Source organism: Stenella coeruleoalba (assembly GCF_951394435.1).
Source record: "Stenella coeruleoalba genome assembly, chromosome: 10".
Lineage (NCBI taxonomy): Eukaryota > Metazoa > Chordata > Mammalia > Artiodactyla > Delphinidae > Stenella > Stenella coeruleoalba.
In genome coordinates this window covers 19640520-19655858 of record NC_137156.1, presented here as the reverse complement: position 1 = coordinate 19655858, position 15339 = coordinate 19640520, and the positions used below count along the sequence as shown (strand labels likewise).

Here is a 15339-nt window from a genome sequence, read left to right as displayed (position 1 = left end):
CCGGCGGAGTCTAAGAGGCGGACCAGCCGAGGGAACAGTGAATCCATCCTGGTGCTTCGTCTAGGAGGGCATAGGGGCGTGGCTTTTTGACGACAGAGTGGGAGGGGCGAGGGGCCAACTCTGGAGCCCGGGACCTCCCGACAGAGGGGGCGGAGGGAGAATGGGTCGGCCCTTTCCACGCCCTATGGAAACTCCATACTGGACAAGAGGGGAGTGTCTATTCTCAAACTTCCCTTTGAGGCGGAATGTTAACGAAGAAGCTTAAGCTCAAAGAATCACCCTTTTAAAAGCTTACTCACACCCTCTGCTCCAGCTCTTCTTTCCTCCCTTCTTTCACAACCATGTAAACCTTCCCCGCTTCCAGTTTTTTCTCCCTCTTCGCTTCTGCGCGGATGGTGGCGGCCCGCGGGGTGCGCAGCCGCAGAGAGTTCGGGGCGGTGCCGGTGAGGGGCGGGTGACGCAGCGGCCGTCGCTGCCATTTTAAGTTGTTTGTTCTCGCTTCTCTTCTCAAACGCGACTCTGCCCCGGACCCGGGAGGCGTCGAGGTCGCCGCCGCCGCTGCCGCTTCCGCAGCCACCGGTGGGGGGGATCCGAGCTGTGCCACCGCGGAAGCCCACCCTCCGCTTCAGCATCTCTCCCCTCCTGGTCTCCTCGACCTTCTTTCCGAGAGCCGGAACTCGACCCGTGCGGAGAAGAAAGACTCCAGAGCAGATGCTTGAACTGAAATAACTTTATTTTGGGGGGTTTACTTCGCTGACAGACCCCCCCCCCTTAGCGCAGGGCTCCCCTCCCCTTCCTCCCTTCCCCCTCTGCCGCCAGTACAAATCCGACCCCCCTCTTCCTCCTCGTTTCTTCTTCTCTCTTTCTCTCGCCGTCGCCGCCGTACCCGCGTCCTTCCAGTCCGCCGCCGCCCGGGGCGCCGAGCCAGACTATGGGTCCCAGGTGGGGGCTGAGCGGCGGCAGCAGCGCGGGCGGCCCGGTCACAGTGCGCACTGCAGCGGGGATGGAGGGGCTCAGTTGGCTGGTGGTTTTCTCTTGACATGGCTCCTGCCAGTGCTGCGAGCAGCGCCCCCGCCGCCGCCTCCTCTTCCGCCGCCGCCACCGCTCCGCCCGCGGGCTGCGGCTAGAGGGCCCGAACCCCACCCGAGAGTCGGTCAGTGAGTCCCGGTCTCCGCGGGGACAGGGAGGGGACTTCCCCGTCACCCACCCCCGACCCAGCTGCCTCGAGTCCACCCTCTACCCCTTTGGGAAACCAACTAACGACCCCGCCCTAAGCAATTCAAACTCGGGAAACATGGTCTGTTCAACGTGAGAGCGGAATCCGGGAACTTAATTTTTTTTTCTTGGGGGGGGTGGGGTGGGCATACTTTAAAAAATAATATTAACGCAACTATTTTCTTTTCTTCCCACTGATCCTTCCCATTTACCCTCTCCCGCCTCCTCTACCCGGGCGGGGATTGTTTCCACGATGAAATGAGTGAAAACCCGAGTGATCCAGTGTCTCCCGTGGTGCGAGTGAGTCGCTGCCGCTGAAGGCAAAGGGTGGGGGTGGGACCTGGGGGGTGGAAGGCCGGTGGTCCCCAGGCACTGCCTGGGATTTGGGAGAAGAGCCCGCCACCTTTGCCTCAGCAATGCTCATAAGAAGATAAGTCGCACTCCCCACGGTCGTGCGCGGGGGCAGATTCATAGGGAAGGCTCCCTTGGGGAATGTAGGACTCATTGCAGGACTTGGGGTGTTGGGATCCCGGGCGTTAATCAGGTCTAACCACAGAGCCGGAGTCATTACTGTATTCTGTACCCCCTTTCCCTGTGCCATCATGATTCTCCTTGGCAGCAGCATTAGCAGCCGCCTGAGGGTGAAAATGTGGGTGATGGGGAAGTTGGTAATGACTCCGCTGTTTTTTCTTATGGCTCCTTTGGGCAACAGCTGCCCGCCCCCGGTATACACTGTAGTTGATTGCAGGGAAGCCCTGTACCTCTCCCCTTCCTTCTCAACCGATTTTGCACTTTTCTCTTTGCTCACCACCAAGTGTAATCAATAACACGCACTGACAATATATAGCAATAGTGAAATCTGAAATAACTAAGAATTAATTAGGTATTTCAGCCATGGATCTGGCTGGGTAAAATCCAATTGGGTATTTCAGTTTCATTCACCTACCCTGTTTTGGGGGGTTATTTTGGTGGCTTTTTTTTCCCCTTTCCTTTTTTTTTTTTTTTGACATTCAGAAAGCAAGGATCACAGTCCCCCTCCCCATTCCTTTTCATTATCCCTTCTCTGAAAAGAGGGAAAAAAATCCGGATGGATTTTAAGGATTGGACTGATGTCAGCTGTGTTTTATTGCACACCTAAATCCTATTAATAGGTTTTTCAGTTCCCCCACCTTTATTTTGGCAATTAAGCCAAATGTGTTTTCCAAAAAGTTAGTTCAAGTATTTTCTCCTCTTTCTTTCCTTCCTTCCCTTCCTTTTTCCCATCTGACCCCAAACGTTATTGTCCAAACATGACTGGACAGCAGCTTTTGTTTCTTGACCCTGTAATATGACAGTCTGCTAATATTGCCAGAAGGTGCAGTTTTTGGGTTACAGTCTTGATTTTAGCTATTCAATCATATTAGCAGGAAAAAAATGACTTGTTTCTGTTGTACTTGAGTCTTAAGAAAAAGTGCCCATAGTTTAGTGACAATTTCCAAAGGCTTTAGTACCACCTGTATTTCAAAATGGGGGACCCAAACTCCCGGAAGAAACAAGCTCTGAACAGACTACGTGCTCAGCTTAGAAAGAAAAAAGAATCTCTAGCTGACCAGTTTGACTTCAAGATGTATATTGCCTTTGTATTCAAGGAGAAGGTAATTTAAAGTTCTTAATGTGAATTAGCACAAGTGATTTTTGTAAGTGTATATTAGGTTAAAGAGTCTACATTTGTGTGCTTTAACTTTGACTCTTGTGGGTAATTATCTCAATCAAAGGAGTTGCGGTATAACTATGAACGGAAGGCTTGAGTGCTCTTGGTTTGGTATTACTTAATTCTAAAGCTTCTTAGGATCCACTTTTAGTTAACATGGGGTGGGTAGCATTTGTAAAACTCATTTATGTTTTACAGTGAATTTCATTTATGTGGAGTTACATAAAGAACTTGATAACTGAATTTAAAGATTGTTTAAAGTATACAGAATGTTTGAAAGTAGTAAATTAGAATCAAAATGTTTATATGCTGAAAGCGATCTGGTTCATCAGCTCGTTACCTTTTCTCATGGTACATTTAACGAAATAGAATGCACTTTAATTCTTAGAGCAATTGATTACTGTAAAGGTTTAATTTGTGTTTAGAAGTGCAGTTGATTAAAATTCAGAATGACCAAAAGAAGTTTAAATTTTTTTGTCTTAATCAGAATTAATTCACAGTTAAATAGCAAATAATAAGTTGTGAGGAGAACATGATAAAAGCAGTATTTTTTTGCAACTTAAAATAATGGACACTTTCTTAGATAATCGATCTCTCTTTGACATGAGGTCAGGTTATGAATATTAAGGAAATACTACTTTGATTTTGTGCTTAAATTATGAGCTAATTTCACATCAGAAACATCATCTTAGCTTGGTATCCCTTTAATTTTCCCACGTTTTTACCCCACTATTAAAGATACTAGTATTCAATATTTAAGAATGCTCTTAGCTACTAGAGTATAGCATTTTAAAGTGGTTTCAAAAGTGGTTTGTTTTGAAATGATATCACGGATTTACTTCTTTTCTTTTTTTCCTTTTTTTGTTAATTGCAGCATTGATAAGATGAGATTTTAGTTGAAGCCATTATAATGTAGGTTCACTAGAAATAAATACAAGATATAAGTAGTGAGACTAGATATTTGAATGTAATCTGTGAGATGCCCCAGATTATACCATCTAGCTCTTCTAACACCTATGAAAACCTGCTTTTATTCTTTGAATGGACAGTATCCAGGCAGTTGTCTGAGCGGTTGATAAATTTTATAACCTAAGTTGATGATGAGCCCTTGATCTTAACTACGTTTGAAGATTTGGTAGACTTTTTTTTTCTTGAATGTTGACGCTTGTAGTTACGTAATATCCAGAAGGAGTAATGGAAATTGACCCTTTTAAGGAGTGAAGCAGTTAATTTGTCTGAAGAGCTTTGATTTTAAACTGCTGAAATTTTAATTTGGCTGTATATAGGACCAGTTAAGTGAATTTACATCAAGAGTAAATCACTGTTTTGTTTTTTTAACCTTAGGGGTATCTGGTGTTTGTTTCTCACACCATTTAAGAAATATTGTCTAAAATAAGTACTTGCTATGGTTACCATAATGCTATAAAACCATGCAGTTAAAACATTCTGATAATAGCCTGTTTGTGTGTGGTAGAGGAGTAAGGGGGTTGGGAGAAGAACAGAAGGATCCACCTATTTGGAAATCTGTGTTTTCAGTACAAAAATTACATCAGTTAAGAATTTTGCTGGGTTAGAATAAAGGTACATGACATTGTAATATGAACTCTGGGTGTTAAGACAGTGTGCTACCTTTGGGTTAATACACTTTTTTTTTTCTTTTAGAAGAAAAAATCAGCACTCTTTGAAGTGTCTGAGGTTATACCAGTCATGACAAATAATTATGAAGAAAATATCCTGAAAGGTGTGCGAGATTCCAGCTATTCCTTGGAAAGTTCCATAGAGCTTTTACAGAAGGATGTGGTACAGCTCCATGCTCCTCGATACCAGTCTATGAGAAGGGTAAATTCTATTTTTGTCTTGGTTTTGGTGGGTTTTTGTGAGTTAAACTTGGGTTTTTCTTCCTCCTAAGAATGGGTAGTTAATTATGGTCATAAATCTCTTTAAAAGTGGAATTTAAATAAAGCATGGATAACTTTCTTATGTGTTATTATGTTGGTAATTGTGTACATTGTTGCTGTGGTTCGTGGTTTATATTACTGTTCATTGGGATTTCCTTTTTCAGGGGAGAACATCGTGCCCCTTATAAGTAAGGAATTTTGCTAAACTTCTGCAGCTCATTGAAAGAAAGTTAGTCTAGGCAAGCTTGAACAAGAGGTCCCCGGGATTAGTGGGCTTGTTGGGGAGGCTGGAGATAACCATATACTGGTCTGGAAGAGGTTAGTTGGCCTCAATAATCAGCATACAACAAAAATAGCATTTCATCTGTGATTAGAAGGTAGTGATTCATATTAGAAGTTCTGATTTTGAAGAGTGGAAATAATGGTACAAGGACTTTAAAAAAAAAAAGACAAAAAATTAGAGCTGCGGTTGGAGTTTTCACTATGCACTGAGTTAAGATCTTGATGTGAAAAACATTGGACTGAGTGATTATGTGGACTCTATAAGATAAAAATTAGAATTAGGTCATGAGCTGTTCAAATTGTATACAAACCTCATGAAAGACATAAAGTGATACATGGTTGACCCTTGAACAACACAGATTTGCACCAACTGCCAGGATCCACTTATAAGCAGATTTTTTCAATAAATACATATACAATACTACTTAATCCACAGTTGGTTGAATTCACAGATGCAGGACTGTAGGTGTATGGGGGGCTGGCTATAAAGTTGTGTGCTGAAATTTCGACTCTGCTCAGTGCCCTTCATGCCCAAGCTGTTCAAGGGTCGGCTGTATAGTGGACCTTTTGCACTTGTAAAACGTTTCTGTAGTCAAACCCTGTAAGTTGTGACACTGCTTGTTCCGGCTTTGTTTCCTTGAAAGTAAATTTTTATTTTTTATTTTTTTTGGCATTTTATAGGATGTAATTGGCTGTACTCAGGAGATGGATTTCATTCTTTGGCCTCGGAATGATATTGAAAAAATTGTCTGTCTCCTGTTCTCTCGGTGGAAAGAATCTGATGAGCCTTTTAGGCCTGTTCAGGTATTTTATTCTAAAATAAGTGTGGTGAACATGTAAACAAGTTGAAAACTCAGAATAGGGTCCAATTAAAGAAATTCTTTGGGAATATGCTCTCTAATAAGTTTTACTTCATGAGTCCCTCCTTGCCTTTTGACTGTTGTAATGCAAGAATAGGAAGCGTTTGGATTATAGAATCTCTTGAGAATGAGGTGGGTCTAACTATCCAGTGTGTCCTTGAAATTATGGTCAGAGAAAATCTTTTAAGGTAGACATTTGTTTATTTATAGAGGAGCCCATAGATGAACTTCAGAAAATCTCTTCCCCTGCACCACACACTCTCCTAAAATACTTTATACTTAACCCTGGTTGTCAAAGGAATCTAAGAAATGAATTAAACCCTTTTCTAGGAGTTGATTTGCATAAAAACTTTATAGGAGAAAAGTAAATGTAGTAGTGGTTCTTAATTAACTTTCCTTGACATCTTGCTATGTTTTGACTTGTCATTTGATGTGCTTGACAATTCTAGTGCTTTATTTCAGGGCATTTACCTGGGTGTTGATGATTTAATTTTATTTATAGTGTGTGTGTATATATATATATATATATATATATATATATATATATATGAATGGAAGGAAGTACAACAAGATCCACCAAAGTGTTAATTATGATTAGTTTTAGGTCAGATATAGCTAACTTTTCCTTTTTAAATATATGTATGTGTTTCAGTAAATTTCTAATGAGCATACTTATTTAACAATCAGAAAAACAAAGAATTTGTTTAATTCGCTACCCTGTACTGTGGAAAGCTCCACGAATGATAAAACGTTAACTTACGGACTGAATATAAGCAGTAGGATATAGGTAATAGCTTTATAATTTTAGAATTCTACTGCAGTAAATAAGGTAACAATGTAAAAACAAATACACTTCTCTGAAGTAATTTAATATACATAAATATCCTGAAAAGCTTTAAATAAAAATAACATAGTTTTTTCTCTCAAGATAGATGAGAAAAGGAAAAGTAAACTTTAACTCACACTTTTTTTTTTTTTGAGTCGAAGCAGTTTAAAATCTGAATACTTCAGTCGTGAGATTTAATAGGAACCAGAGTAAAGATTGTTTTAAAATATCCAGTTCTATTGTATTCACAGTGCTGTGAAGTACAGAGAAGTACTAGTAAAGTAGATCTCTTCTTTCCTCTTCATCCCTTATGCCGTTGCTTTAGGTTAGCTCTTTATCACACTATTAAAACATTCATTACTTTTCTTCCGGGAATTATTTCTTACATGGTACCTATGAGAGTTTTCTTTTCAGTGTGGACCGCTTCTTCCCAAATCTTTGGATATTCAAATAGGATAGAACTGAAGTGCCATAGAAATACGGACAAGGCCTTTTCCAGTCTCACTCAAATCTCTTTTCAGTGTGATACTCTACTGGCCTCTTCATCCACCCTGATATTTGCCATATTGAAACACTTGAGGCTTTCTTTCTTGAGCAGTGTCTTGATTTTGACACTTGAGTTTGTGTAGGTTCTGTTTCCTATAACGGCATTTTCCAAATTACTTACCATTACTATTTTCTCCAAGGAAAATTACTGTCATCTTTCAAGGCCCAATGCAAAATCACTTCCTAATATTGCACTCTTGTCTACTCTGTTAATTCTTTCTTCCCATAGCACTTTAACAGTAAGAACCCATTTTAGGTTTTTTACAAATAACAACATCTTATTCGGGGAAAGATTTGAAGCAGGTTAGGTTTTATATTTCTGTGTGCTTTTCCTCTTCAGCAGTATGAGTCCCTTAAGGTTGAGATAGTCTTATTCATATTTTTCAGTATCTGATAACATGCTTTTTGTATTCTGAGTTCAATAAATATATGAATTGTGCAGAGGTACAATTCAGTATTACATTTTACATACAATAGTACATAGGGGATACCATAACATCTTTTGCGTTATGGTTTATGAGAAAAACTACTGGGTAGTAAAATCCTAGATAGCAGGAACTGATGTTTTTTCCATGTTAGTATTTTCTGCTGTCTTTGACATAATAGGAGAATAAAGATTGTTTGAACTGAATGGACTACTAATCATTTTTACAGTTCACTATCTAAATATCAGATTAAAGTTTCCACGTTTCTTGAATTCCCCGTTAGCCTGGTGTTTTCACCTAGCATTTGGCCTCTTCACAGACATTTTGTGGGAGGATTGTGTTAATCTTCCTCATGTTAAAAGATTAAAAGAATATTATGACTGACTTGATAACTGTTCTTCATAACAAAAAGTTTTTTTTTAATCATCTGAAAAAATACATATAAAAACGTTTTTTAAAAATTTGAGGGGGGGCTTCCCTGGTGGCACAGTGGTTGAGAGTCCACCTGCCGATGCAGGGGACACGGGTTTGTGCCCTAGTCCGGGAAGATCCCACGTGCCGCGGAGCGGCTGGGCCCGTGAGCCACGGCCGCTGAGCCTGCGCATCCGGAGCCTATGCTCCACACGGGAGAGACCACAGCAGTGAGAGGCCCGTGTACTGCAAAAAAAAAAAAAAAAAATTTGAGGGGTTCCTGTATCCTCAGGTGCTCATCCTTGTGAGGACTGGAAGCATATTTCAGGTGTGGGCTTTACATTTCGTTTACTCCTCTTAACTGATGGGTTAGAGCCCTGTTTTAAGTCTTAAAAAGTTAAGGGATTTGCACAGGTCGTATAAGTAGTGAGATGTGCAGCTGGGATTGGAATTTGGAATATAAATAGATTTATTTCCAAGAACCATCTACAGTATTCCTTATATGTTATAATAGCAAGAAGGGATGTGTCATTGGGCTTAAAATACTAAGGTAGGGGTCTTGAGCTGAGTGGGTTTGAAAATCTGATTTTATATTTGGCTTAAAATCATTGAGTATTAGGATTTAGTCAGTTTGGTGTAGTTTTTCTTAAAGGTCAAACTATGAAGTGCTATCCAGTAGAACTTTCTGTGATGAAGGAAATCTTCTGTATCTCAAGAGACTAGTTAGAATGGAGGCCACAAGCCACATGTGACTATTGATCATACTGATATGTGGCTAGTACTACTAAAGAACTGAATTTTAAATTGCATTTAATTAATATAAATTTAAGTAGCCTCTATTGGTTACCGTACTGAACAGCACAACTCTATGCATACGAGTGCAGTTGATGTTTCAGGTGGTATATAACATGTTTGTGGTTACACATAAACATTTATATTTCTTAATTAGGCCAAATTTGAGTTTCATCACGGTGACTATGAAAAACAGTTTCTGCACGTACTGAGCCGAAAGGACAAGACTGGAATTGTTGTCAACAATCCTAACCAGTCAGTGTTTCTCTTCATTGACAGACAGCACTTGCAGGTAAGCAGTTTTTTACTTTTCTTTTTTTTTTTTTTAAACCACATAAGGGCTCATTTTAAAAGCTTATTGGTTAGCAGACTGTTTTCTATATGTTACTTAATTCTGTTTTGCTCCTTCAACATGGCATTAATTTTGAAGTTACTTAAAAACCAAGAAACAGACGTCCTGACCTTAACCAAGAACAGTGGTTCCCAAAACTTTGCTGCATATTAGAACTATGTGGGGAGCTTTTAGAAGTCATGATTCCAGTGTGCAATAATCAAAATTTTTACTTTGAATAAAATCCTCAAGTGATAACACATTATGTTTTGAGAAGCACTGCCCTAGACCTTTTAAATAATACCTGAAAGGATGAGGCACATCTGTTTTTAAAAGGTCCACATGTGTTTTAAATAAGTACTTCCAATTTAAATAGCAATCCAGGTATTCCAAATTGATTTTTATTTTGTAAAGTGTTGTTTATTCTTACCAATCTAAGCCTAAATATCATCACTTAGAATTTATAGTAGATAATCGATACTTTGTTATTAACTTTTAAAAATGGCATCATTTCAATTTATTTAGCATTCATTCAACAAATGAGCGCTAAGTGCCAGGCACTGTACGGCAATGAACAAGTTAGAAATTCCTTTTGGGTTGACATTCCATTGTGGGAGACCTAGAAGTAGATAAGTAAAATATATAGTTAGATAGTGATAAGTGCTAAGAGAAAAGAGGGAATTACATAAACTGTTGGGTGTGAATTCTTAGATGGTGTCACCAGAGAAGGCCTCATTGAGAAGGTGATTTAAATTAAGACTTATTTTAAAAGTACACTATTAATTACATTGTAGAACATTTTTGTTTTTATTTAAGAGCGAGTCTATGCAAGGTACTAGAAAAATACAAATGGGAATCATACTGCTACCTTCAAGGAGCTGATAGACTACTTGGGAAGATTGTACATTTTCCATTTTGTAAAAAGTTAAGTAATCATGGTGTAGGTACAAATAAAAAAACTGGGAATTAAGAAGATTAGGGGCTTCCCTGGTGGCACAGTGGTTGGGAGTGCGCCTGCTGATGCAGGGGACATGGGTTCGTGCCCCGGTCTGGGAGGATCCCACATGCCGCAGAGCGGCTGGGCCAGTGGGCCATAGCCGCTGAGCCTGCGCCTCCGGATCCGCGACGGGAGGGGCCACGGCGGTGAGAGGCCCGCGTACCGCAAAAAAAAAAAAAAGAAGATTAATTTCACTGGAAGCATCTGATAAAACTGATAGAAGAACCATACAATTTAGGTGGGGTGTTTTTGGTTTTGGCCTTACTGTTTGTTCTCAGTTTCTTCTTTACCTCAGCTTTCCTTTGGTGAATACTTTTTTTTTTTTTTTTGCGGTACGTGGGCCTCTCACTGCTGTGGCCTCTCCCGTTGCGGAGCACAGGCTCCGGACACGCAGGCCCAGCAGCCATGGCTCACGGGCCCAGCCGCTCTGTGGTATCTTCCTGGACCGGGGCACGAACCCATGTCCCCTGCATCAGCAGGCAGACTCCCAACCAGTGTGCCACCAGGGAAGCCCTTGGTGAATACTTTTTAGTTGACTCTTTTTTCCTTTTTAATTGCCTGTAGTGTACTTTCATTTGAGTTACTTGTTGAGAAAATACTGTATAGCAGGGTATTTATTGACTTATATTGTGGAATCCACAACAGATTTTTAGTCATAGATTTAATAATAACATACACTAGTGTAGCAACTTCATATTCACGTGAATATATATGAGGTCAATAATACTATATAGAAATGACTAGTGAATTGAAGGAGTTTCTTGGCTAAATAAGTTAACAAATCATCTCTTTTTATGTATCGAGGTCAGGTGTTAATATTTTATGAAGCAAACAGCTTGAATCCTTTTAATGAAAAGAAAATTATAAGCTCATAAGCTAAATTTGGGTTGAAGGTAGGATGTGACCAGTAGTCTCAGTTTGTCTGGAATGTCCTGGTTTTAATACTGGAAAGTCCCAGGTCCTAGAAACCCCTCAGTCAGTCCTGGGCACACTGGGATCACTGGTATCTGCTAGTTGTAGATTAATTTGTTCTTCAGTGCTCTTAGTCCCCTTCTTCCACTCAGGTTCTGTTCTCGATCTTCATAAGCTGGAGATGTGTTGCTGTATTGGCATTATATGGAAGAATCAACCTCCACTAGTTCATGAGGGAATTGATATAATAGTGGTGGCCACCACCTATAATATACAGTTGATGCTTCAACAATTCAGGGGTTAAGGGTGCCAACCCCTGTACAGTTTACATATGACTTTTGACTCCTCATAAACTTAACTAGTCTACTGTTGACTGGAAGCCTTACTAATAATGTAAATGGTCGATTAACACGTATTTTGTATGTTATGTGTGTTATATATTGTATTCTTAACAATAAAGCTGAACAGAAGATGTTAAGAAAATCATAATAGAAAATATACTTACAGTACTATACTGTATTTATTGATACCTAAGTTTATGAATTTTATTTACAAGATGAATTGTCAGTAACTACAATATTGTTTTATATGATACAAAACACTAGGTGTTATATTAGTAACATCTACTAATTATATTAGTAACATTAGACATCAAAAAGATAATGTGAAAAAGAAATTCATATTTATTTACAGGTATAATGATCCATGTATTGATATTGAAGAAGTGCAGTATGGTTGCTTTATGACAGCGTACTGTAATCGGTACGATTGCTTCTTGGTAGCCTAGCTGTCCACTAACGAATGCTAATGAATGAATCACTATGAAAGTTTTATGGCTTACAGTATTATAGGCATATTCATAATACAGTATTAGAAACATTGTAACATTTTTTTAAAAGCCACTTACAGGCTATGTTATTTCTCCAGTTGTGAGAGAGGCATACTGTATGGTAATGTAATCCTTTGAAAGCAAAGCAATAAAACAGGTAGAAAGCTAACACATTAATTATATATTAAACGTCACTCACCTTAGGCCTATGTAAGAATAGACTAGGGTCTGCAGTTGACCCTTGAATGACACAGGTTAGAGCCGCGCTGATCCACTTAATACATGAGTTTTTTCAATAAATACATACTACAGTACTGCACGATCTGCAGTTGGTTGAATTCGTGGTTGGTTGAATCTGCTGATCTGGAACCGAGTATATGGAGGGAAGACTGTAAACTCTATGCAGATTTTCAACTGCAGGTAGGGTCGGTGCCCCACCGCCTGTGTTGTTGAAGGGTCATCTGTACATATATTTTATGCATTCATGACACACTTAACTGTTTTTGAAATTTCTAGACTGCGTGGTTTGTCTATTTTTTCAAATTATCACAAATCTCCAAAATTTTCCCAGTATACTTATTGGAAAAAATTTGTGTATAAGTGGACCTGAGCAGCCCAAACCCATGTTGTTCAAGGGTCAACTGTATTATGCACCAGACTCTATACTAAGAGCTTTATGTGTATGAGCTTATTTAATCCTCACAGCAGTCTTCTGAGGTGTAGATCTTACTACTGCCATTTTATAGCTAAGGAAATCCAGAAATTAAGAAATTTGATAAAAATCATCTAGCAGAGATCTTCTGTCCTTTATATCCTAATATAATATATATGATAAGGGCTACAGCAAAAAAGAACTTTGAATGCGCAATGGCATAGAGGCATATGCCTAGAGTCTGAATAGTCATAGGTTGTTTTAAAAGTTAAAATGAAAAAATATATATGTATAGGTTCATTTACATATGTAGGTAGCTAGTCTGCTTCAGACATTGGCAAAGGCAGTCTTTCACCTTTTTTTTTAAGAGGTGCTATAGTGAAAAGATGCAAAACTTTGAAGGCAGTTCTGGGTTCAGATTTCGTCTTCCACTTACTAGCAGTGGTTATTTGTGAAAGCACCTAGCATTTGTTTATCACATGTTAGATGTTAAAATAGTAACTGCTTTTTAAAAAATACTTAGAGTTTGATTTAACTGTTAATACTTTGGCCTTCTAGTCCTTTCCCCCAGGATACACTTAAATCTTTTTTACCTATTTCTAATCTCTCTACCATCTACTTTCACCACATCTGCTGTCTTTCTGTATATAAATGTGATTGCAAACCTCTGTTCAAATCTGTCTCCATGAAATGCTTTTAACCCTGATTTCTTTCAGCAAGTAGTCTGTGTTTGACCTTCCTAACTTTCAATTTTTTATTCTGCATAAACTCTGTAAACATTTAGTTTATAATCATGTTTACTCTGTTTTCTCTATATTTTGTATGGCAAGGTTCTGTCCTATTTAGGCTAAGGTCCCTATGGATGGGAACCATAATTTCTTCCCTTACTCTGTATGCTTTGTTACTGTGTCCATTAAGTGCTTAATAAATTGTGGGAGATGGACTTCATGTGATAATCGGTCATTTATGTTAAAGTCTTTATTTATTAAGAATATTAAAAAAAATTTTCCCCTTCCAGACTCCAAAAAACAAAGCTACAATCTTCAAGTTATGCAGCATCTGCCTCTACCTGCCCCAGGAGCAGCTCACCCACTGGGCAGTTGGCACCATAGAGGATCACCTCCATCCTTATATGCCAGAATAGAGTGCTGACCAGCAAAATGGAGAAGATCAGAGAGTGCAGCAGCAGTTTTTTTTCTTTTTTTCTTACCACTTTATTCTTTCAGAGTTTAAAGAAAATGGACTCATGCACAGAACACTATGCATTTTGAAACTTGTTCATCCTGGATTTTTTTTTTATCATTTGTATCTCAGAACTTAAATTAGATGTCTTCTGCACAGACTGTGTGAAAGAAGATGCTTTGCATATTTGCTGCACTGCATCAGCATCTTACTAAAAATGTGAAATGAAAGGACTATTGTACACTGAAATGCTTAAATGTATCTGAAAGCACAAGGTGATACTCATTTTTGATAGTCTTTCCATTTGTGCTGGTTTTTGCCTCTTTGACATCTGTCATCAGTATTTGGAGGGTGAGAAGTGAATGTAACAGGTATAAATAACATTTTAAAAACTTAAAGCTTTGTTATAATCACATTGTTCCAGAGCACTGTCAGATTCATTCTAATGACCAGAAGTGGTTGTTTAAAAAAAAAAAAGAAAGAAAAAAAAGAAAATACAACCATGGGAAAGAAATATTAAATGAAAAAAGCATCTCATTGTAGGCATTCTTGCCTCATATATTACTGGGCCATGTTTGTTTCCTGGTACTCATAAATATATGTATTTTATTTCCAGATCTCTCCCCAAGTTGCTGTTATGAAAGAGCATTCTGCTCAGTGTGGATTCAGTTATACACATTAAAGCAGATCTGGAGTCTGAAGTAGCTAAGCAGCTATAAAACTGAGAGATACATTCATAGCTGCAGAAACCGTAATAGGTAGAGGACTTTCCTTTTGGTTTTTGTTTTGTTTTTTGTTTTTAAAAAGATTTTTATTATAAAGGAAAAAATTCCAGTGAATTGTGCAGAAATACTGGTTTTTACACCACCCTAAAGGAAAACTTAGGGTTTTTTGAAGTAGAAAAGTTACTAAAGTTGGATCTTAAATTGTGAAAACATACAAAAACACCATTGAGTGTCAAAGTTCTAAAAGGAGAGCTCATTTTGTGCAATGAACATAAGGAAAGACTACTGTATAGATTTTTTTGGTTTTTGGTTTTATTTTTCTTTTAAATGAAGAAAAGCTTTGCTTAAGGGTTGCATACTTTTATCGGAGTAAATCTGAATGATCCTACTCCTTTGGAGTAAAACTTAGTGCTTACCAGTTTCCAATTGTATTTAGCTTCTGGTTGGAATTTGAATAAATGAAAACCTAAATAAAATAGGTGAAAGTTCCCTGACTATTCAGGTGAATACACAAAACTCGAAGTGGTAACTTTTCTTCTAAGTCGCTTGGGTACCCGTTATTGATGACCTTAGGAGGGTTTATAAACATGGCTAAACAGTAAACTCAAGAGAAGTTGGGTTTATAATTTCAACAGGTATGGGAATCAAGGACATTTTGTTAGCTTTTAACAGTTATCATCCTGGCTTTATGCCTGGCTTCATGGAAAAGAAAAAAAATATTCTTAATTTTAGAATAATTTTTCACATGTTTTCTGATCAATTTAAA

General features: G+C 38.7%; 1 protein-coding gene across 2 annotated transcripts; it reads left to right on the top strand.

Annotated features, from left to right (window-relative positions):
• The first annotated feature begins 462 nt into the window (after positions 1–462).
• LOC307192606 (uncharacterized protein C6orf62 homolog) lies at positions 463–15165 on the top strand. Of its 2 annotated transcripts, none has more exons than XM_079933703.1 (5): positions 463–1515; positions 4568–4744; positions 5767–5889; positions 9103–9237; positions 13685–15165. In XM_079933703.1, exons 1-5 carry the CDS (start codon positions 1474–1476, stop codon positions 13808–13810), a joined length of 603 nt encoding a protein of 200 aa, XP_079789829.1. In that variant the 5' UTR covers positions 463–1473; the 3' UTR covers positions 13811–15165. The 2 variants fall into 2 exon arrangements, with proteins under 2 accessions (XP_079789829.1, XP_079789828.1); XM_079933702.1 differs by lacking the exon at positions 463–1515 and adding an exon at positions 1528–2849 and having other exon boundaries at positions 13685–15147.
• Positions 15166–15339: the final 174 nt, after the last annotated feature.